Here is a 24424-nt window from a genome sequence, read left to right on the forward strand (position 1 = left end):
TAGAGGTGTGGTGAACTACAACCCCCTGGAGACTACAGAGGCAGCATGCTGGTGTTATACCACAGACTGAAGACTCCTGAATGAAACATGCTGGGAGTTGTAGTCCCTTTTGTGTGTGTATGCCAGTATATCCCAACCAGGGCTGATTATATTAGTGTGCTGTGAATAAGGGGCCGACCTGGGAAAATAGTAGGGAGGGTAAAGGGCGGAACAAACAAATCAATAAAAAAAAAAAAGGAGTCGCCCTAAACCAGCAAGGCATGTGGCATGCTGGGATTTGTAGTTTTCAGCACAGCAAGAAACAGGAAATAGAAGCAAAGATAGGAAAACAAAGTGGGGGATAAAAAGACAACAAAGAATGGAAATAGAGTAGCCTAAACAACAAGAATAGAAAGGAAAGAAAACAAATAGGGTAAGTAAAAAACTGAAAAACAGGTTGACCACCAGAGTTCCCCTTTAATTACTTTTATTGGGAAAACTAGAAATCACAAACTTAAAATAATATTAAAACTAGACCCTAAGATTAATAGGTAGTATAATAAGCAAAACATTATATTAACTTTGAACGATGCAATCCCTTCTTTTCTTCGCTTGGTGACAACTTTGATGCTTGACTACCCTCAACAAGAATTGTTTTTGTTGTTCGTCCCTGACCGATTCGTTAAACTTTTTTATCAGAGCAATTCCTCTTTCTGCGGTAGCATTGACCACCTTAAGAGCGTTCACATGGCTTCTTAGAGAATCACTGCAATATTCTGTCACGTCATGAATCCCAAACAATTCATAGAACATCTTTGTTCCATTAGTAACGAAATGGCTCAGGTCTTTCCTTAAAAAACTAGGTTTTTACCCTCTAATAATTAAATTTCCTTTTTCTTAGCAGGTTTGGTTTCTAGATATTTAGTCATATTTTCCTTATCAGCCTGAGTAATACGTTTGTCCAAAAAAGCCAATCCTAAGTTTGTTTCTGACAGATACCAAAAGGTATCTCTTAGCAACTGTGAGAGCACTTTTTTTTTACGTCTGCATCTGGGTAAGTGTTCAGAAGCTGTAGCATACCCAAATCATTCTTTGGAGCTCACTGACTTACAATTGCTTCGTGCTAAAAGCGAACCTATATGAGGCCGACAAAATGTGCAATCCATTTTATTCCTTTCAATTCTCATTGAGGAAATTTCAACTGTTTAGTGAAGAGGACAATATTATGTAAATATATTGCCTTGCTTGATGCAGAGCCCCAGGGATCCTGAAACTGAATATTAGAAATTTCTCTAGAGATGAGATAAAAGTGATCAGTGTGTGCAACCCCTAAATATTATCCAATCTTCTTCAAATTTGGCCTATATATCTTTTACATCACTGAGATTCGGGGTGTAAGCAAAGTCATATGTAAAACACATTTTTGCAAAAATGAAATACCCTAATATGGTATTTAGGAGGATCTGTGAATCCAGTCCACAACAAAGCAGAATAAGAATGACATTATACCCCCTCACACCCAGCATAAGTTTATGTAGTGCGATACGAGGTCTTTGAACCTGCCCACTTGAATTTAATAAAAGGCTGAGTTTTGTTTACGGACATCCTCATGTTGCAACAACAGGGGCAAGGTCTGCAAGGGGTATAGAAGGTGTAAGAAATTGACCATCTTAACTAGGTGACATCTGCTCATAAAGGAGAGTGGAAGGCCACGAACCTCAACAGCTTGGTTTCTGAGTTTAGAACTGAGGCAGGAAATTCTAACTGAATATCATATTAGGGGTCCTGCCGACCTTGATCCCTAAATAGGTGACGGAGGAGGAGGCAAGTCTAATACTAAGTCCAGTTACTTCAGGAAGCCAGTGTGGCAGAGAGATCACCAGGGTGAGTAGTTCAGATTTAGTAATGTTAAAGAAGTACTCTGGAAGCAAACAGTTTTTTTTTAAATCATCTGGTGCCAGAAAGTTAAACATATTTTTAAATTACTTCTATCCAAAAAATCCTCCCAGTAGTTATCAGCTGCTGTATGCTCCAGAGGAAGTTGAGCAGTTATTTTCTGTCTTACCACAAGGCTCTCTACTGACACCTCTGTCCATGTCAGGAACTGTCCGGAGCAGGAGAGCTTTGCTATGGGGTTTTGCTCCTACTCTGGGCAGTTCCTGACAAAGACAGAGGTGTCAGCAGAAAGAACTGTGGTCAGAGAGAAAAAAAAACTACTCAACTTCCTCTGTAGTATCCAGCAGCTGATAAGTACTTGAAGGATCACTTTATCTTACTGGAGCCAGCTGATATAAAATAAATTGTTTTCCACCGGAGTATCCCTTTAACTTTGTATCCCGAAAACCCTCCATAGAATGTCAAGTGATTTAGAATGTTCTTCAGCGAAGATCCCAGTCTATCAATAAAAAGTAGATCATCTGCAAACAATGTAAGCTTCGCTTCTCTCTCCCCCACCCCGATATTCGAGTAAATATCTGAGTTCCGTAAATATTTAGTAAAGGGTTTGAGTGCAAGGTGGAAGAGGAGGTGCAAAAGAAGGCACCCCTGTCTAGTTCCCTTAAATAAGAAAAAGGGAGTAGAGGAGATACCAGGTGTGTAAACCCTAAGCATGGGCAGCCTATAGACTCCGGACAGGTAGTTACAGAAAGAGCCGTGTGGACTCTTTCGGTCCAGCACCAGCCCCAGCGGATGTTGTCAAAAGCCTTTCCAGCGTCTAAGGCCAGCAAAGAAAGATGTTTCCCTGGCTGGGGCTGGGGCTGCAGCTGGTCTAAAACTACTAGAACCGTTCTCAAAGTCATGGTAGCAGAGCGGTTTCTGATGAAACCCACTTGGTGAGTCCCGATCAGAGCTGGCATGAAGCGAGACAAACTATCAGCAAAAATTTTAGGGAGTATTTTGGAGACAGATCCTGAATCCATAAACATCCACATGTACCATGACGAGTTATGGTAACTTGGATCAGACTTATAGAACTCCCTAGAATAGCCATCTGGGCCAGGAACATTACCGTTCTGCAGGTGTTTAATGACATATTGAATCTCTTCCTCAGTCACTGGGGCATTGAGAATGTCCCTTTGCTCATCAGTCAGCGAAGGTAGATCCAAATCATGAAGATAAGACTCGCCTGCAGATAGATCAGAGGCAGTATCCTTATAGAAATGAGTATAAAAGTTAACAAAAATGTTGTTTATTAGATGAGGGTTAGTCTGGACTGCGTCTTAAAGCTGCTATGTGGGATTGTTGATATCAACCCTTCGTCAGACAAACCCATAAGGCGGCCAGGACTTGTTCCCATGTTGGAAGAGGTTGTCTTCAAACAGAGCGGCCGATGGAGCCATAGTTCTAATTGAGTCCTTGCTGCCTTCCACTCATCTCTATGAGTGTCCGTGGGGGAACCAAGAAAGAGAGCATATGCATCTTTTAAGCAGGTACTGAGGTATGCCTCAGCGCTGCCACGTGAGCCATTAAATATCCCCTAAGCACTGCCTTCCCCATTTCCCAGTATCATAGCGGATCTGACCTGTGGGAATCGTTATTCACTGTGAATGCCAGGCACCATTCCTTCAGCCATTCCACGAAAGTATTTCTGACTAAAAGAGAAGGGAACCGCCATAGGACTTCAGTACTCTTGGGGCATGAGGAATGGAATGTCAAGGTCAGCGGGGTATGATCCTAGAGTGCCAGGTCTCAAATGTCTACAGAACGCACCCGATGATTGAGGTCCAAGCTAGTAAAAAAAAGTAATCAATTCAAGACCACGAGCCATGAGCATTGGAGAGGAGCATGAACTTGCAGTGATCTGGATATGACAACCGCCATGCATACTGCAGTCAAAGTTGATCTAGAAAAGGGGGGAGGACCTGGTCTCAAGTTCTGGTGGGCATCATGAGGGGTAATGTGCCCTTCCTATCGACTAAGGGGTCAAGCACCGTATTAAAGTCGTTCCTCAATATTTTCCCTGAGAGGCTGTCATTGTGAATCCTAGCAGTCAAGTCCCTAAAAAAGGCCCGTTCTCCTGGGTGCATAAACATTGTAAATACTGAGAGATTACCCATTGTATTCTAATTGAAGGTGAGACATCCTGCCCTCAGGGTCAGTGGTATGAACAATAATAGTAAATGAGAATGTTTTATGTACAAGGGTGAGAACCCCAACCTTTTCCTCCTTGGCTGGTGAGCCATAGACATGTCCCACCCAGACATCATCCTCAGATGTGTTTCCTTTAGTAACACTACATCAGGGTTAAACCATTTTAAATAGCGCAAAAACAGCCTCCATTTATGCTGGAAGCTGATGCCCTTCACATCCATGTAACAATGGTGGCCATGGTCACACCTTATGGAAGGGGTCAGCAAGTAAGAATTTGCAGACCATGTAAAACGTTTGGAAAGATGAAGCAGCAGCAATGAGTGTGCCAGTGGCATGGTATAGGTCCCATACAATCTAGCGGTAGCAAAATGGGGCAAAAGAGCATGAAAAATACAAAAAAAACAACACACAGAAAACAAACTCATAGTACGTCGTTGAGCAACGAACGAGCCCGCGTAAGTGACTTTCTTTTTTCGGGTGACATAGGGGAATAAAGAACCAAAAAGGACACTACGTCTATAGAGAATAGGACAGTGACTCTACCCATCCCTCCCTGGTATCGCCTATAGAGAGTGTCCCTAGGCCAGAACAACATAGAAAAATACCATAATAAAATGACTACCTGCATTGAAAAAGGTAGAAATTAGCAGGGGGGGGACATGGGAATAGAGGAACATATCACAAAAAGGCAATGCATGAGACCTGAGAGGATCTGCCAGCTGTAGTCATGTAAGTGAGGGAGAGCTGGGGGCCCAGCTGGGGTCCTGTGCAGCTGATAAGGGAGTCTATCAATCAGAAGAAGAGTGGCATTCGCTCCCATAGCCAGGTTGTGGGAAGTGCTGTCACTTGCAACGATCCCTTGGATCAGTAGAGTAGTTATAGTCTCTGGTAGCAAATCTGAAGCACCGGTCTTCGCTGGGCAATTTAGACCTGCGGTCTTGCTGAGAGAAACATTGTGAAGAAGAAGTCAGCAGTCAAGAGACAAGGTAGCTGCCTCAGGAGTCTTGTAAACAGAAATGGTACCTTCTCCACGAAAGTTGGCTTTGAAAAACAATGTACAAATTGCGCTGAAAGCCCTCCTGCGCTTCCCCACGTGAGAAGTCCCCAAAGAGCAAGAAGCGCATTCCAAAAAGCACTAATGGTTGTGACAGGCGCCGGTAAGCTTGCAGAATCTCCATTTTATCATTTAAGGCCAGAAGGTGAAGAATGATTTGGTGTGGATGGTTTGCCAATGCAGCACGTAATCCCTGCGAGGAGGCAGGAGCTGATTCAATCTGATGGGCCCTTTCCACCTAGCAAGGATGAGAGAAGCCAAGGGCCTTGGGGAGGTTGTGTTCACAGAAACGATGCAGATCAGAAGGAGCTACCGTTTATTTAACCCCCACGATGCACAGGTTAATACCTCCAGATCCTCGAGTTTCTCACAAACTCTAGACAGTTCAGATTCAGTATCACGTAGGCATCTCATAGTAGCTGTCTCCCCATCTTCCAAGGTCGATACTCGATGCTCAACCTCAGTGAAGCGGCTAGAATGCTCTATCGTTCCAGCTGTAGTGTAGCTGTTAGTACTTCCTCCACAATACATTGCACATTGGGAGTGATATGATATGTGACCTCTGCAGCCAATAGCTGGTAGCTGATGTGCAATGGGGTCCCAGAGAACGCAGCGGTCTGAGGGCACTGAGATACAGTGGGCTTATCTGTGCCCAGGAAAGAGCTAGCTGCAGGGGCAGCTGGTCAGCAGATAGGCTGACCTCCATCTCGGCTGCAACTGCAGGGGGAGCCATTGGTGTCAGTCTTGTAGGTGCCGGCGGGGACACCGCTGCGGCGCCCATGTTGGGTGCGTCAAGCTGCGCTGGGATACCAGTTATGAAGCAGGAGCACGGTACAATGCTGGTATATGCCGGGGAGAGCAGGAGCTCACTGCGAGACCGCCTACATCGGCTGTGCCGGAATGGGAAGTCATGAAGTCTTTTTAACGCCACACCTTTGGCAGCTCCACATCTGTAGCTCCTCACTTTTCCAGCACTCTCCTTACCTTTTACAAACATAGAAACATTCCATATCATCAATTTTGTGTCTGTTGCTGCACCATTTCCCCTGTTACTGTCCCTGCTGTGCTGCATCTCATTCCCCAAAAGTTGTACCTAAGACATAATGAAGTGATAACTATAGTTACTATGACAGCAACATCTAAATAGTTAATAGCTTGGAGTGGCAATCACTGCTTGTCGGCTTTTAGCGGAAGTCCTCTGCTATGGAAATCAGTGGGAAGCCTTGAGGTATACCTGCTCCATATACTCTTGATGGCCACAAAATAAGCATTCTCATCCTGTGCCTTACAGCAGTTAAAGAGGAAAACATATGTTGGTAGGAGTACTATTTACAATCCCTAAAATTACTACTAATGGGGATAACCATCAATTATATGCCTGAAATAACAGTACGAATAGGGGTGAGACTATCATTTGCTGTGTTTATTATGCCATTCATGTATTTTAAAAGTGCCTCGTTTACGTGTGATAAATTTGCTAAATTACTACTGCTGCTGTTTTATAAATTTGAGCAAACACATGCACCTTGCAAAAATGCACAGATATACAGATATATATAGACAAAAGTAGCAAATTTTTAAGCAACCAATAGACTTGGCTGTCTGACATCTAACCATCGTACAGTTTTGAATAATTCCCCCACAGTGTGCAGGGATCAGGTCTCAATCCCTCTGCACAAAAAGTTAGGTTAGTAATATGTAGGAAAGGGATAATGGTAATTTAGAAAATTATCAGTTATAAGTTCACTAGTGGCAGCATTTACTAAAAGAACCAGAAGTAACAGCTTAATTAAAATATACATACAAAAAGATACCTTTGTGAATCTGGTCTTCAGAACATCCATTGAAAAAACAATGATTTTGCTATAAAAGTCTTTCAATGCATCAGAACTACAGTTCCACAAAAAAGTCAGTAGACAGCGATCAACTAAAGAAAGTCGAGTTGTATTTAAAAGGATATCATCACTATTGAACATGTTGTGTATTGTATCCATCAAGATTATCTGTTTATCACAGCTGCTCCTAAACAACCAGGAGAGAAAAGATATACAAATAAGTATTTAGCAAAATTGATGCATTGCAAGTTTGGAAAAGTAATATGTTCAGATATGACCAAATGGCTGTGTAGCCTGTTCAACAGAGCGGGAGCTCCGTCTCCAGTTTTGGAAACCCTTGGGTTTCCGGGACTGGGGACGTGCTGTCACACCATGCCCCCTCCATTCATGTCTATGGGAGGGGGCATGACGGCTGTCACGCTCCCCTCCATAGACATGAACGGAGGGGGAGTGGCGTGACGTCACGCCCCCAGTCCCGGAAATCCGGAGGTTTCCGGAACTGAAGACACCCCCATAGAATGCGGGTGCTGCAGGGAAATCGCGGGGGGTCCCAGCAGCGGGCCCCCCGCGATCAGACATCTTATCCCCTATACTTTGGATAGGAGATAAGATGTTTTTGCCTGGATTACTCCTTTAAGCCTTTAGAAGATTTTAAGGTTAAAGATGAGCTAGGTATACAGTCAATGACAAGACTTTGCATGGACTCCCTACCTTGCTGGGTTTAACGGACACGCTTCTCCCTATGTTTGTACAGTAAAGTGAGAGATCAGTCATTCAAGTATTGCCCCACCTGGATTGATTTACAGGACTCTCCTGTCAATAAAGCCCAGCAATGTGGTTATAAGAAGCTGCAGATCGCTTCATACCTTGCTCCTAGCTTGTGTTTAACCTGTTAAGGACTGAGGGCATAGAGGTACGTCCTGAATCCCGAGTCCTTAAGGACGCAGGGTGTACCTGTACGCCCTGATCCCGTTAACGGGATTTAAACTGTTCTCATCAGTGGTGAACGGGTTAAACCCCGTGGGTCCCGGTTGCTACCGGCAGCCAGGACCCACGGCTAATGCCGGGCACCGCTGTGCGGGCCAATTCCCAGCATTAACCCGTTAGACGCCGCGATCCAAGTTGATCGCTGCATCTAAAACGAAACAAAAAAAGTCCCGGCAGCTCAGCTGACCTGATTGGGACTATCGCGACGTCACGATCAGCTTACCGGACGACGAGAGGGTCTTCAGCATATGCAATCAGAAGATTGAATGTTGTAGCCCCCTAAGGGAGCTAAAAAAATATATTAAAAAAAAGTTAAAGAGGTATTCCAGGAAAAAACTTTTTTTCTTATATCAACTGGCTCTCTGCTGACATCTCTGCTTTTCTCGGGAACTGCACAGAGTAGAAGAGGTTTGCTATGGAGATTTGCTTCTAAACTGGGCGGTTCCCAAGACATGTGTCATGAGAGAGCACTTAGATAGAAAAGAACAACTCAACTGCAGCAGATCATAAGTACTGAAAGGATTACAATTTTTTAATAGAAGTAATTTACAAATCTGTATAGAAAAATATTGCCCGGACCTTCCAAGGTAGTGTGATTTGATTGAATAAACAATAGATAACTGGGTCGTACTCCAATAATAATTCAATGGTTATTTATTTAAAATGTATAGTGCATTACTCCTCACAGGGCCCTTGTGAGAAAAGACACATATAATAGATATACAAAATTAGATATACAAGATTAGACAATCTTGAAATGTAAAAATATTATAAAAATATATCACTGGCATATAAAATAGCTCTATATAGACAAATTCATATAACGTCTTTAGGGTATTGTAAAGGTATGGTATAAATGTCCTTTTATGTGGCAATTATAAATCAAAGTGGATACTCTGTTACCGGTCCTGAATGATGTGGCTCTGTCAGCTCCCGTGCCCAGATAGCGGTCAGCGATCTTAGATGATGCTGTGGCTTTAACTCTCAAGGTCCAGGTGTTATGCGGTAGTGGTCGTCCCAGGCTGGTGGCACTGGCAGGCGCCGATGGTGAATTCGCCGGGAGGCCGTGCGCTAGCAGGCGCCGATGGAAGATTTGTCAGGAGACCAAGCGCTGGCAGGCGCTGATGGTATCGATCTCCTCACCGCTGGACTTGGAAGCCGGAGACTACACGCTGGGTAGATGGAGTTTGCCTCGTGTAGATGGCGTGTGACGTCAACTTGAGCCGGAGCTGACCAGGTAAAATCAGGACCGGACACTAGTCAAGATCGACTAATGCGTAGGAGATCCACAATGTGATGTATTTGCTCCGTGAGCTAGAGCTTAAGTTCATGGGGAGCATAAATGCCAGTGAGCAAGATTAGTGCATAAGACTAGACGCGTTTCAGGGTTCTCAAATACGACCCTTTCCTGAGGAAAGGGTCGTATTTGAGAACCCTGAAACGCGTCTAGTCTTATGCACTAATCTTGCTCACTGGCATTTATGCTCCCCATGAACTTAAGCTCTAGCTCACGGAGCAAATACATCACATTGTGGATCTCCTACGCATTAGTCGATCTTGACTAGTGTCCGGTCCTGATTTTACCTGGTCAGCTCCGGCTCAAGTTGACGTCACACGCCATCTACACGAGGCAAACTCCATCTACCCAGCGTGTAGTCTCCGGCTTCCAAGTCCAGCGGTGAGGAGATCGATACCATCAGCGCCTGCCAGCGCTTGGTCTCCTGACAAATCTTCCATCGGCGCTTGCTAGCGCACGGCCTCCCGGCGAATTCACCATCGGCGCCTGCCAGTGCCACCAGCCTGGGACGACCACTACCGCATAACACCTGGACCTTGAGAGTTAAAGCCACAGCATCATCTAAGATCGCTGACCGCTATCTGGGCACGGGAGCTGACAGAGCCACATCATTCAGGACCGGTAACAGAGTATCCACTTTGATTTATAATTGCCACATAAAAGGACATTTATACCATACCTTTACAATACCCTAAAGACGTTATATGAATTTGTCTATATAGAGCTATTTTATATGCCAGTGATATATTTTTATAATATTTTTACATTTCAAGATTGTCTAATCTTGTATATCTAATTTTGTATATCTATTATATGTGTCTTTTCTCACAAGGGCCCTGTGAGGAGTAATGCACTATACATTTTAAATAAATAACCATTGAATTATTATTGGAGTACGACCCAGTTATCTATTGTTTATTCAATCAAATCACACTACCTTGGAAGGTCCGGGCAATATTTTTCTATACATATTCTATTATTTTTTGCAGCTGTGGTATAGTTGCATGCCCTGTTGACCTCAGGCAGTGTCTACACATTAATTGTGAGCTGCACTTGCACCCCTTTTTTCCTTTTCTTCTAATTTACAAATCTGTTTAACTTTCTGGAGCCAGTTGATATATAAAAAAAAAATGTTTTTTCCTGGATAACCCCTTTAATAAAAATTAATTAACCCCTTCCTATTATACGTTTAAAATCACCCCCCTTTTGTCAATTTTTTAAATAAAATAATGTAAAAGAATAAAAATATGTGGTATCACCGCGTGCATAAATGTCCGAACTATTAAAATATAAGGTTAGCTAAACCGCACGGTTGATGGCGTACATGTAAAAAAATACCAAAATACAAAATTGTGCATTTTGGCCACTTCATATACCATAAAAATATTAATAAAAAGCGATCAAAGAGTCCCATTAAAACAAAAATGTTATAGGGGTCAGAAGATGCCAATTTTAAACATACGAATTTTGTATTTAAGCATTAAAATAAATTAAAACCCCATTTTTGGAAACTACACCCCTCACAGAATTTAATAAGGGATGCAGGGAGCATTTACACCCCACTGGCATTTGACAGATCTTTGAAACAGGGGTCTGTGCAAATGAAAAATTTTATTTTTCATTGTCATGGACCACTATTGAAAAAATCTGTCAGACACCAGTGGGGTGTAAATGCTCACTGCAACCCTTGTTACATTCCGTGAGGGGTGTAGTTTCCAAAATGGGGTCACATGTGTGTGTGTGTGTGTGGGGGGGGGGGGGGGGATCCAAGGGGGGCACCATTCTGGCACCATGGGGGCTTTGTAAACGCACATGGCCTTCATTTCCAGAAAATTATCTCTCCAAAAGCCCAATGGCGCTCCTTTTCAGAGCATTTTACATCCACACATGAGGTTCCATGAGGGGTGTAATTTCCTAAATCGGGTCACGTGTTTTTTTGGGTTTATGTCAGAACCGCTGTAACGATCAGCCACCCCTGTGCAAATCACCTCAAATCTACATGGTGCTCTCACTCCTAAGCCTTGTTGTGCGCCCACAGAATATTTTACGTCTACATATGGGGTATTTCCGTACTCAGGAGAAATTGCGTTACAAATTTTGGGGGTCTTTTTTCCTCTTGTGAACATGAAAAGTATGGGCAACACCAGCATGTTAGTATAAAAAATAAAAAAACATTTTACAATAACATGCTGAAGTAGACCTCAACTTTACCTTTTCATAAGGGGAGAAAAAGCAATTTCTCTCGAGTACGGAAATACCCCATATGTGGCCCTAAACTGTTGCCTTGAAATACGACAGGGTTCCAAAGTGAGAGAGCGCTATGCGCATTTGAGGGTTAAACTAGGGATTTGCATAGGGACAGACCAGGAGACTTGCCTCCGATACCAAAATTACTCTACAGAAGTGTTTCCCAAACAGGGTGCCTCCAGCTGTTGCAAAACTCCCAGCATGCCTGGACAGTCAATGGCTGTCTGGCAATACTGGGAGTTGTTGTTTTGCAACAGCTGGAGGCTCTGTATTGGAAACAGTGCCATACCAGATGTTTTTTATTTTTATTTGGGGGGAGGGGGGGTTGGGGGTAACTGTGTAGGGGTATATGTAGTGTTTTACCCTTTATTTTGTGTAGGTGTAGTGTTTTAAGGGTACATCCACATGGGCACCGGTTTAAAGCGAGTTCCCGCTGGGAGTTTGAGCTGCAGAGGAAAGTTTGCTACATCTCAAACTTGCAGCGAGAAACTCACTGTAAACCCCCGCCTGTGTGAATGTACCCTGTACATTCGCATGGGGGGCAAACCTCCAGCTGCTGCAAAACTACAACTCCCAGCATGCTCTTTGGCTGTCCGTGCATGCTGGGGGTAGTAGTTATGCAACAGCTATAGGCACACTGGTTGCGAAACACTGAGTTAGGTAACAAACTCAGAGTTTTGCAACCAGTGTGTCTTCAGCTGTTGCAAAAGCTACAACCCCAAGCATGCACTGACAGCCGTAGGGCATGCTGGGACTTGAAGTTATGCAACAGCTGGAGGCATACTACTAACACTCCCAGCATGCCCTTTGGCTGTCCCATGCATGCTGGGGTTTATATTTATGCAACAGCTGGAGGCACACTGGTTGCAAAACACAGAGTTTGTTACTTAACTCAGCGTTTTGCAACCAGTGTGCCTCCAGCTGTTGCAAAACTACAACTCCCAGCATGTACAGTCTATCAGTGCATGCTGGGAGTTGTAGTTTGCAACAGCTGGAGGCAAACCAGTTACAAACACAGAGTTAGGTAACAAACTCTTTGTTTTGCAACCAGTGTGCCTCCAGCTGTTGCAAAACTACAACTCTCAGCATGCACTTACAGCTGAAGGGCATGCTGGGACTTGTAGTTATGCAACTACTGCAACTCCCTGCATGCCCTTTGGTAGTTTGTGCATGCTGGGGGTTGTAGTTATTTAATTTCTGGAGGCACACCTTTTCATAGAAAAATGTGCCTCTAGCTGTTGAATAACTACAACCCCCAGCATGCACAAACTATCAAAGGGCATGCTGGGAGTTGTACAGGGTGGACATTTATATGGATACACCTAAATAAAATGTGAATGGTTAGTGATATTAACTTCCTGTTTGTGGCACATTAGTATATGTGAGGGGGGAAACTTTTCAAGATGGGTGGTGACCATGGTGGCCATTTTGAAGTCGGCCATTTTGAATATCCAACTTTTGTTTTTTCAATAGGAAGAGGGTCATGTGACACATCAAACTTATTGGGAATTTCACAAGAAAAACAATGAGGTGCTTGGTTTTAATGTAACTTTATTCTTTCATGAGTTATTTACAAGTTTCCGACCACTTATAAAATGTGTTCAATGTGCTGCCCATTGTGTTGGATTGTCAATGCAACCCTCTTCTCCCACTCTTCACGAACGGTCTCCCAATCTGACCCCCTTAGACTTTTATCTTTGCGGTCATCTGAAGGCAATTGTCTATGCTGTGAAGATACAAAATGTGCAGCACCTGAAACTACAGGTACTGGAAGCCTGTGCTAGCATTTCTCCTGCGGTGTTGCTATCCGTGCGTGAAGAGTGGGAGAAGAGGGTTGCATTTACAATTCAACATAATGGGCAGCAGATTGAACTCATTTTAGTGTCAAAATGAGAAATTTATTGGTAGCAACAGATAAAAATACAATATCAACAGTCATATGAAAAGGCTACGGTTGCCTTCAACAATAGCATATCATGCAGTACAATGTAGTTAAAGCGATCTTCCCTCAATCTAGCTACATGAACAAAGAAGAGAAGACCGGCATTTGCTAACATGAAGATGTATAAGGGGGACAGGACAGGATAAGGGCGGGAATACAGAGACGTCAAGGGGTACTCAGGTTAATCGAGTCAGGGTGCACTCTACATGAGTCAAACAATATGGACATTAGAACAACACAGAAGCATCAGTTTACTATATCGTTAAATAATAAGAAATGTCTGGAGCATGAGAAGAGGAGATACAAGGATCCCAGACCTTAAGGAAGCTATCCATAGTATCAGCTCTAATAGCGTTCAGTTTTTCCGTGAGGAGTATGCTATTGATTCTGGTGATAACCATATTAAAAGATAGGGTCGTAGAGCGCCACTGTGCTGCAATATGTATTCGTGCTGCAAGAAGTATGAGTTGTGCCAAGCGAAAGGAGGGATTATTAAAGCCCGAAGGTTTATAACCTAAAAGGCATATCTTGGGACATAAGGGGCATCCCCTATCAGTAATCGTTGAAATAAGATCAACCACCTGTTGCCACAGAGGGGCGACTTGAGGACAAGACCACCATATATGGTACATGGATCCCCTTTCCCCACATCCCCTGAAACACAATGGGGAGACTTCCGGATAGATGGCATTTCATCTCGTGGGAACATAATAAGTCCTGTGCAGTATTTTAAGGGAGGTTTCCACCAGGGAGACTTGCCAACTTCCCCCTACTAAGGGTCTCACAGCAGGAGTGCCACTCTTGAGTAGTGAGTGATTCCCCAATGTCCTCCTCCCACTGTGTCATGAAAGGCAGTTTACCGTCAGATGGTGGTTGGTTTAATGAAGAGTAGATAAGGGAGAGTGATCCCGTTTTCATAGGTGAGTATAACGCTGTCAATTCATATGAGGTGGGATTGTGTATCATGTGAGGGGGAGATATGAAGCGTAAAGAGGAAAAAAATTGCGTAATTCTAAAGTGTTTTGAGGGAGGAGGGTGGTAGCGGGATATAAACATTTCCATGGACATAAGTTTTTTAACAACCATAAAGTGGTTAAGTAATGTACGATTATTATCTTTCCACCATGCAAATTCAGAAGTATTAACTTCTGGAAGGAAATTTGGGTTTGCTAGGATGGATACGACAGGGGATAATTGTGATTGGAGCAAGAGCTTAAACCTGACCACCCTCCACAATAGTAAAGAGTATAAAGAAATAGATGTCTTTACAGGCACATGTGCCATGATCGGACCTGCAACAATTTCAGATCAGCCACACGTATCGGGAGAGTCCGAAACAAATAGAGAAGCTTGGGCAGGACTACCATTTTTGCAAGTGCAAGCAGCCCAACCAAGATATGTGTGGTAGGTTCCATCTGACGAGGTCTGCTCTGATCGATCTGTACAAAGGTAAGTAATTAAGCCTATATAGAGCCGGTAGAGAAGCAGGGAGTGAGATGCCAAGATATGGTAGATGAGAGGTAAGAATTTTGAGAGGAAAGTTAGAAGAGAGAAGTGTCCGAGTACTTGAGGAAGTGTTACACAGAAGAATCTCCGACTTGGTCTTATGAACCACCAGGCCCGAGATAGTCGCAAATTTGTCTAATAGGGGAAAAAGGTTGGGAATGGAAATAATGGGATTCGTGATAGTGAGTAATAAGTCCTCTGCAAACAGGTTAACTTTGTATTCTGAGTTCGCAATCCGCACCCCCTTAATGTCCGGGTGGTGATGTATGAGGCTCGCCAGGGGCTCCATGATCAAAGCAAATAGTGCTGGAGACAATGGACATCCCTGACGAGTACCCCTTTGTATAGGGATGGGAGATGGGGATGGGAGTTTAAGGTATGCTAGGGGAGAAGAGTACAACATCCGCAAGGCCTCCACAAATCTCATAGCCTTCAAGACTCCAAACATATAGTGCCAGGAAACAGAATCAAACGCATTTTCTATATCCAACCCTAAGAGCGTTAGCGGTGTGTCCGTCTGTGATGCCCATTGAACAATATTGAGAACCTTGCGGATGTTGTCAGGCGCTTGCCTCCCCGGGATGAATCCTACTTGATCGTTATGCACTAGATCAGGGAGAAGCCTATTGAGTCTCCTGGCCAGAACTGAAGTAAATATTTTAGCGTCTAGATTGATTAAAGAAATGGGACGATAATTAGAGGGAAGTAAGGGGTCCTTGCGGGGCTTGGGGATGACCACTATTGATGCTTGCAAAAATTCTTGGGGTAGAGGTGTACCTGACATTATAGAATTACATAAATTGGTAATATGTGGGGCCAATAGGGAACTACATTTCTTGTAGTACATAGCGGAAAGACCATCAGGGCCTGGTGCTTTGCCTATTTTCAAGCCCTAGATGACGTCTGACACTTCCTCAAGTGTGATAGCGGTATTCAATAGGACAGCATCAAGCTGCAGATTAGTCGTTTTAATAGCTCTATATAAGTATGTAGTGGGGTTAAGCTGATGGGCCGTAATTAAACGGGTCAATCGAGTTTCCAGTGTGGTCTGGGCCTGGAGTCTGCTGCGTTTAAGTTTGGATGCTAAAGCAATAAGCTTCCCCTAATGACAGCCTTGTGGGCAGTCCAGACCCATCCCACATCGGAATCAGGAGAAAGGTTGGTAGCAAAGTAGGCAGAGATTTCCTCCTCCAACTGGTCTCGAACAGCAGGACGAGTCAGAAGCGACTCATTAAGTTGCCAGGAAAAGGGGGTAAGCCATTTGGTAGCAAACTGAAAATGTGAAAAGGCTATGTCGTGGTCCGACCATGCACAGTGGATGTGTCTAGAGTAAAGTAAATAGGGTAGAGCGTAGGAATTAGCCAGGATCCAATCTATTCTTGTGTAAAGATTGTGTGCGGGTGAGTAGTATGTATACCCACGCATTCCCAGATTATGTTCCCTCCATGTGTCAGTCAGGTGAAGTGACTGTAAAGTTCCAATGAGGAGCCTCTGCTGAAGGCCAGTGCGTCTGAATGAGCTGGTACTGGAACGGTCCAAGTGATCAAAGGTGAGGGAGCCTAGCCGTCCCACCATCTGAACCAGAAATTGCAGAGGGTCCTCATTGGGAGCATATGAGTTCACTATACAGAGTTTAGTCTCCTGTAGGGTACCCTCCAGTATCAAGAATCTACCTTCCGGGTCCGTGTGTGTTGTGTGTAGGACAAAGGGGAAGGAATTGTGCAGGATAGTAGCTACACCTCTGGATTTGGAAGTAAAAGAGGACAAGTGAACTCTAGAGTAGCGGGGGTTGATATATTTAGGGAATGAGGTCTGGGTGAAGTGTGTTTCCTGCAGACAAATTATTTCCGGGTGATGCCTCTGGAAGTCTAGAAACGCTTTTTTGCGTTTAATCGGGGAGTTGAATCCCCTAACATTATGTGAGAGCACTCTACACATACTAAGTGAAGGGGAAGGGGATGTAACCAGATAAGTGTGAACTAATATGACTCAGTAAACCCTCTATAAGTAGGGGGTAGGTAAGTAGTACAACAAGTGACTTAACATCTGTTGATGGGCGTAGGGTTACCTTGACATCAAAAAGCAGGTAAGGGTAGGGAAAAGGAGGTGAGGAGAAGGCTAAATTCAAAGGTAAGTACATAAAAAAAAAAGAATAAACAATAATTCAACATAAAAATAACATCCACTAGCGATCGCCGACAGGGGCACACCAACTCCACTCCTCGCCCCTGCCGATCGATCACATACCGGTAAGCGAGGCAACATGATAATCCACCCTGCCAAACAGCCTCGCCATAGGGGCAAGAGTAAGAGTGGTATGAGGGTATATATCGTGGTTACTAAGCAAAATAATGAGACAATCAGATTAAAGGGCGATAGGTGCCATGTCGGACGGCACCTATCACCCCTTTTTTTCCGTGTCACTGGGAGCCTGATTGACCCGGACTCACCGATGTGAATTGATCGGCAATTTGTGGCAATCGCCGACATGGGGGGTTTGCACAGGGTGCCTGCGCGGCGGGGACCGGAATTCCCACGGGCGTACAGGTACGAAGGATAGGGGATACATTTTTATGCATGAGACTTAACCTTTCAGCTTATGACTAAGATTATGGCTTCACGCCTCAATGGTATCATTGCCTCTCTCATTCATCCTGACCAGACTGGGTTTATACCGGGTAGGCCTACTGACATTAATGTTAAACACCTTCAGCTCAATATTGCTTCTGTGGAGGAGGACTTATCTCCGGGGTTTGTGGTCATCCTTGATGTGTACAAGGAATTTGACTCAGTGGAATGGCAATATCTATGGGGTGTCTTAGAAGCTATGGCCTTTGGACAACGGTTCCGTTTGTTGGTCTGTCTTCTATATGAAAGTCCTAGGGCCCATATTTGTATTAACTTGGATGTGTCTGATCACTTTCCCCTAGGTCAGGGGACGAGGCAGGGATGCCCTGTGTCCCCTCTCCTCTTTGCAATTGCTGTTGAGCCTCTTGCGGCAGCAAACCAGGCAGCCCCTTCTATTTTTGTTGTCCCTAGAGGGTCTATTGTTGAAAAAGTCTCCCTTTATGCAGAAGATACCTTGGTGTACTTGGCTGACAAGGAGGGTTCCTTTCTCTCCCTCGTGTACCTCCTTGGCTCTCTTTCGGGCCTGCAGGTCAACTGGTCCAAGTCCTCCTTGATGGCGCTTTCAGCTAGGGCGGTGGTTCCTTCCTCTCTCTTGGTGGACCTGCAGGTAGTTCTGCGTTTTACGTATTTGGGGGTGGAAGTCACAGCCTCCTTGTCAAAGTATCTTTCACTCACTCTTGAACCTCTCCTGGTTAGCACTGCTGAGAGACTGCACTCCTGGGCCTCCCTTCCTTTCTCATTGGCAGGCAGAATTAATATCTTTAAGATGATCTACCTCCATAATTTTTTATATCGCTGCCACTTAGCTCCCCTCCTCCCTCCCAAAATATTTTTAGATAGATTTGTAGCGCTCGGAGATCCTTCGACTTGCAAGGTAAGCCTCCTAGATTGGGTCGGTTTCTCCTCCAGGCGCCTAAACGACATGGCGGCATAGCCGCCCCTGATATGTATAATAATTTTTTTGCCTTTCAACTGGTCTATGCAGCTTGGTGGATTGACCTGTATCTTTCTAATGCAGCTACTTCTCTGGCTGGTGCACTCATGGGGTCCACGAGAGCCTAACCAACACTTTATACAAGTACTCTTCAGCATCCTCTTATCCTGTTGCTATTAAGACGGTGGCTAAGCTTTGGTGTTGGGAAAGTTTCCGCAACCGCTGGTGTCTACTCGTGCACCCTTGTGGGGCAATATTCACTTTCGCACCTGCTCGGGTTACAGGAAGCCGGCTTTTGGGGAACTAACGGAAGCAAATTTGTTGTCCATCTGTTTGGGGAGGATCAGGTTTTCTTGTTCTTTCTTGCCCTCCACTGCGGATAGCACCATAGATATGTTGATTCAGGCCAGGTTTGTGGTGAGGCTTTACTATACTCTGAAAAAGTTGAAGCACATTGGTGTTTCCCCCTCTGATACTTGTTTTCGTTGTTCAATGGAGGTAGGTGCGTTTCTTCCTGCAGTGTGGAGCGGTCCTAGTGTTGCCCCTTTCTGGAGTGAGGTGATGCAGTTTTAAGCGGATCATTAAGAGTTCCAATTTTCTACTCACTTCTCGGGTGTGTCTCCTGGGCATTATCATTGGTGTTGTGTTTAGCTCTCAAAGGAGTTTACTGATTCAGTCTCTTCTTTTCTGTGCCCAAAAAGTGGTTGTGATGACATGGAAGGATGCTTCACCACCCCCCCACTCCCACCCTCTGTCGAAGTGGAGTAGCTTGGTGAATAAATATGTTCCTGTCTATCACGCATTGTATACGAGTCGAAAATGCCCGAAGAAATGCGATAAGGTGTAGACCCCTTGGTTGCTTCTTCCTGCTTCTACTAACCCTCTGTTGACTCAGTGAGGCTGAGATGGCATAAAATGCATTCTGAGTAGTGGTGGATGGGGGGTGCCAGGGTGTGTATGGTGTGGCTTTCCTTGTGGTTTGTCATTGTCGGGCCTTCATACCTCTGGGGGTCCTGGGTTTTTCAGCCCTAATGTCTTAGCGGATGACTACTGGTGCTATTGGTCCACTTGCCTTTATATTACTATGTACTGTTTTATGGCCATTTCCTAGGGCCTCTGGGGGATGTTTTGTTCATTTACTGTATGTTTAATTTTCTGTTTGAAAATGCAATACAAAAATACTATAAAAAAAGAAAATAAAAAAATGCACAGTTTTGGACTTTATATGTGTTTTTTTTTTACGTGTACACCATCGATCGACCCATGTTATATTTTAATAGTTCGGACATTTATGCATGGGGCGGTACCACATATGATTATGTTTATTTTTGATTACATAATTTTATTTTATTTTAAATAGGAAAAGAGGGGGATTCAGGGGTCAATTCACTTAACTTTTCTTTTTTTTTTTACACTTTTTTTTGTCCCCTTAGGGGGCTATAACATACAATCTTACGACTGCATACACGCTACCTCCCGGAAGTCCTTGTGTTTTTAAAGTAAACACAGGGCCGCAGAGAGTTAACAGGGGCATCCCTGTGTCCCGAAAACATCTTTCGGGACACAGGGACGTCCTTAGGCAGGACCCCTGATCCAAGGGGTTAATGCTGTGCATCAATGCAATCAGTGATGTCTGGCATTAGCCACGGGTCCCGGTGTCAACCCACTATGATGCGCCCGCAGCTCCTGAGCGCGTCATAGAAGGGGAGCGGGAGCAGGGTGTACATGTATGCCCTGCGTACTTAAGCTACACCCTCCAAAATTATTGGCGGAAAATTCCCTTGGCCGAAAAGACCATTTTTGTCTGATAATTTTTGGTAGCTGAAATTTCGGTGCATCCCTAAAAAAATTATGCTTACCTAGTCCTAGTTCCACAGCAGGGAGACCAGCAGCTGGTTGCACTTGTGGGACCTTCCCTCTCGGTCAATCAGTGGCCAAGACAGGACACTGCTGTAATTGTAATAGGCTAATAAAGTGATTTGATTGTTTTTGGGATAAATTGTGCAGTACTACTGTATATGTGCCAGTATTCCTTTTCTTATTTGTAATAATTTTAGGAACCATCACAAAATGTAAACATAATATTGTAGTATTTTCTGATGATACAATCCCTTTAGCCGATTTCACACAGGTGTGAAACTGGCCTTAAGCAGAGAAATGGTTATAACACTGTTCCAATGTCTGGGCAGAACCTAAAAAGACAAGTTAATAGGAAATTCACAGATAACACTTTGAAAGTGGAAATTTTTTCCTTACCTTTTAATAACTTTTTTGAAAGTGCTCTGAAATAAATCTTCCATAAAATGTTTGCCATCTCTGCAGAGAACTTCAGCCATAAGATGTAGCAGCACTGAACATTGTGATAGTTCCAAAGCATCTAAAAACTAAGATAAAAACATATATAGGGTTTTTACAATTTCACACATGGTAAGGCACGAATTAACATAAAATTGTTGAGACTGCACATTCCTAAACAGACTTATTTTCCTTATTACTGTCATGCTGTTTAATTCTGTACTGTAATCTCATCCATTTTATCATGCACAGTAGAGCAACCATCGCTTGCTTACCTTACTTCATGCTCCAAATGCACTACACGTGTACGTCATTGACCGTGTGGTTTAGCTAAACTTATCTTTTAATAGTTCAGACATTTACGAACGTGGCGGCACCACATATGATAATTTGTTATTACATTATTTTATTTAAAACATTTGAAAAATGTGAAATGGCAGGTAAATGGGAATGGCGAGGCAGAGTTAATGCAGCGTCACTAATCCAAGGAGCGGAGAAGAGGGCCTACCTGTGAAGATGGACGGCCCGGATCGGCTCAACCTCCCCACCGGAATGCGGAGGGTCCTTGCAGCCCAGCCCACCCCCCGCCGGTATGCTTAAAGGTTCACTCGAGTATAAGCCGAGGGTAGCATTTTTGGCATAAAAAATTATGCTGAAAAACACGGCTTATACTCAAGTATATACAGTATACTGCAAAGTCACCCAATCCTGTGAAAGGAACCTATGTAATATAATATTTCCATCTTTCACAACAACCAAAGGTGACTGCCTGCTGAGGTGGCTGCATTTGGACAAACACTACAAAACAAATATTGGATATAAAGACTAAATTAAACTTAACACTTGCTGAAAATGAGAGACATATAATGTGACTGGGTGCTATTGGCAACACTGACACTTTTGTTTAGTTTTTTGACCAACAAATACTTTTTAGATTTTTTATCCTAATAAATTTCACCCAAAAAGGTTGCAAAGAAGATAAATGATGTAGAGCACATACATGGATTTTACATTACTCACCTTTTTTATACAGTCCACATAATTATTGAACTTTAAGGTGCCTTTTGGAAATTCATCAGATTTCAGTGGAAAGTTAAAGGCAACAAACTGATCAATGGTATTCTTTAACTCACTCAGTTTTTCTTCTTTTAGGTTGGTGAAGAAAGGAAGTATGATAATAGCTTGACTCTATGAAATAGATAATATGGCATTCTAAAATTCTCTACACCAAAACATAAGAAACACAATAATATGCCAATTAAAATAGTACAGCTATTTAATGTGTGTTTTGGTTTTCAATTATAACTAAACATATAAATGAGAGTCTGCTGAACACAAACAATTTTTGAATAGTCGAACGATCATCAAATTGGTATTTGGGCACCAAACTTTCCTCCAACATCAGATGTTAGAGCGGAAGAAGGTTCAGCCATGCGGATTTCAAGGTTCCTAATATCAATATAAGCTACTGAAAGAAGTCTTCCCTCCTTCTCAATGAAACAAGCATTAATAAACAAGTCCAATATGCATGTTTATTGAAGAGTGCATGTTTATGGCAAGTTGATTTTTCTTTTTTTGTTATTTCAATCAAAAAACAAAATAGAGAAAGGTTTATATTAATTTACATTTACTTTGATTTTGAGCAAATGTTTTACATGGCAAATGCTTTCAGCTAGCATCAGTTTGTTTCTTTTCCATAAGGTTTCATTATGTTTGGCAAGCATTCTATTTTTTTTCTTACCAAAATGTTATTTCTAAGCCATGACATAAAATTACATCAGGGTAATGCCTGCACCCTCCCCAACAGGGGTCGGCTGTAAATTACAAGGAACACACCCTGATGCAACAGTCTGGGCTCAGAGCTCTCTTTGCTCCAGAGCTCTCTTTGCTCCTAGCCATTGAAACCTTTAGGCTAGGTTCAGACTATGGAATTTCCGCCTGCAATTCCACTTTGAAATTGCAGGTGGAAATTTTGCTTGCTAAAATGTATAGTGTAGTGAATGGGTTTCCGTTCACGAATTCACACTTCAGAATTTGTGAAGTGGAAATTGTGAACGGAAAATCCGCTTGGAAATTTCCGCCTGAAGAATGGTGTTGCTCTTTCTTCAGGCGGAAACACTCGCGGACCACATTGCAGTCAATTGGAGACTGCAGTGTCCGCGTGGTCCTAGCACCGACTGATTCAGTCGGCGCTGGCCGCACTCAGAATCTCCGGGCTGAAATTTTCAGCCCGGAGATTCCGTAGTCTGAACCTAGCCTTAGACACTGTGGTCAATTGCAACAGATGGAGGAAGTTCAAATTTTTTTTTTTAACCTAATTTGAGATCAATGGGTGAGATTTATCAAAACCTGTCCATAAGAAAAGTTGCTCAGTTGCCGATAGCAACAAATCAGATTGCTTCTTTCATTTTTTAACAATGCCTCTACAAAATGAAAGAAACAGTCTGATTGGTTGCTATGGGAAACTGAGCAACTTTACCTTTGCACAGGTTTTGATAACTCTCCACTACAAAATTCTCTAAAGGTCCCAAGGTATCTCTAACTAATAAACTAACTCTAGGATACAAAAAACCCTGACACTTAAAGGGGTACTCCGGTGGAAACCAATTTTTCATATCAACTGGCTCCAGAAAGTTATACAGATTTGTAAAATTACTTCTATTAAAAAATCTTAATCCTTCCATTACTTATTGGCTGCTGTATATTACAGAGGAAGCAGAGTTGTTATTTTCTGTCTGACAACAGTGCTCTCTGCTGCCACCTCTGTCCGTGTCGGCAACTGTCCAAAGTAGGAACAAATCCCCATAGCAACCCTCTCCTGCTGTAAGTTTACGGGGTTCACTGTACGGGATCATTAACATTATATTGTTATATGATATATTTATATATATATATATGTATATATATGTGTGTGTGTATGTATGTATATATATATATCATTTTTTACGCCTTTTTTTTTTTTTTTTAACTAAAATGGGGAAGAGGGATGATTGAAATCTTTATTGGGGGAGGGGCTTTTCCAATTTTTTTTCACTTTTAATTTTTTTTTTACATTTATCTTACACTTTTTTAGTCCCCATAGGAGACTTTTTATAGCAATCCTCAAATTGTTAATACTGTTCAGTGCTATGCAGTGGATTGCACTGATCAGTATTATCGGCAATCTTCTGCTCTGGTCTGCTGGAAGGCTGATCAGAGCAGAAGTTCCCGGGAGAACGGCAGAGGCAGGTGAAGGGACCTCAGTCCGCCATCTTGGGTGATCTGATCCCTGTGGCAGATCAGCCATTCAAAGTTCCACACTGCCGCAGATGCCATGATCTGTATTGATCACTACATCTGAGGGGTTAATGGAGGACATCAGCACGATCGCTGATGTCCACCACCACCAGCGGGTCCTCATGCTACTGACAGCCGGGTCCTGCCACGCATGAAGCGAGCGCAGCTCCTGCGCTCACGTCATAGCTGCGCCGTAAAACTACGGCACTGTGCGCTAAGTTACTTGCTGCAGTGCCGTACATTTACTATACATGTCCTTAAGGAGTTAAAAAGAAAAATGTTCAAAGTTTTGAGCTGGATTTAAAGTTAAAGGGGTATTCCAGGCCAAAACTTGTTTTTATATATCAACTGGCTC

The 24424-nt window shown here is 43.3% G+C and overlaps 1 protein-coding gene across 3 annotated transcripts in view; it reads right to left on the reverse strand.

Moving 5' to 3' along the window:
- The window catches only part of PRKDC (protein kinase, DNA-activated, catalytic subunit), a 631631-nt gene that overhangs the window by 267105 nt on the left and 340102 nt on the right, over nt 1-24424 (reverse strand). For all 3 annotated transcript variants that reach the window (XM_056521838.1, XM_056521836.1, XM_056521839.1), the window contains 3 exons: nt 21814-21981; nt 20755-20882; nt 6937-7144 (listed from right to left, as the gene is read on the reverse strand). In XM_056521838.1, coding sequence (XP_056377813.1) covers nt 6937-7144; nt 20755-20882; nt 21814-21981 — 504 coding nt within the window. The remainder of the gene's footprint in view (nt 1-6936; nt 7145-20754; nt 20883-21813; nt 21982-24424) is intronic.

Source organism: Hyla sarda, chromosome 5 (assembly GCF_029499605.1).
Source record: "Hyla sarda isolate aHylSar1 chromosome 5, aHylSar1.hap1, whole genome shotgun sequence".
NCBI lineage: Eukaryota > Metazoa > Chordata > Amphibia > Anura > Hylidae > Hyla > Hyla sarda.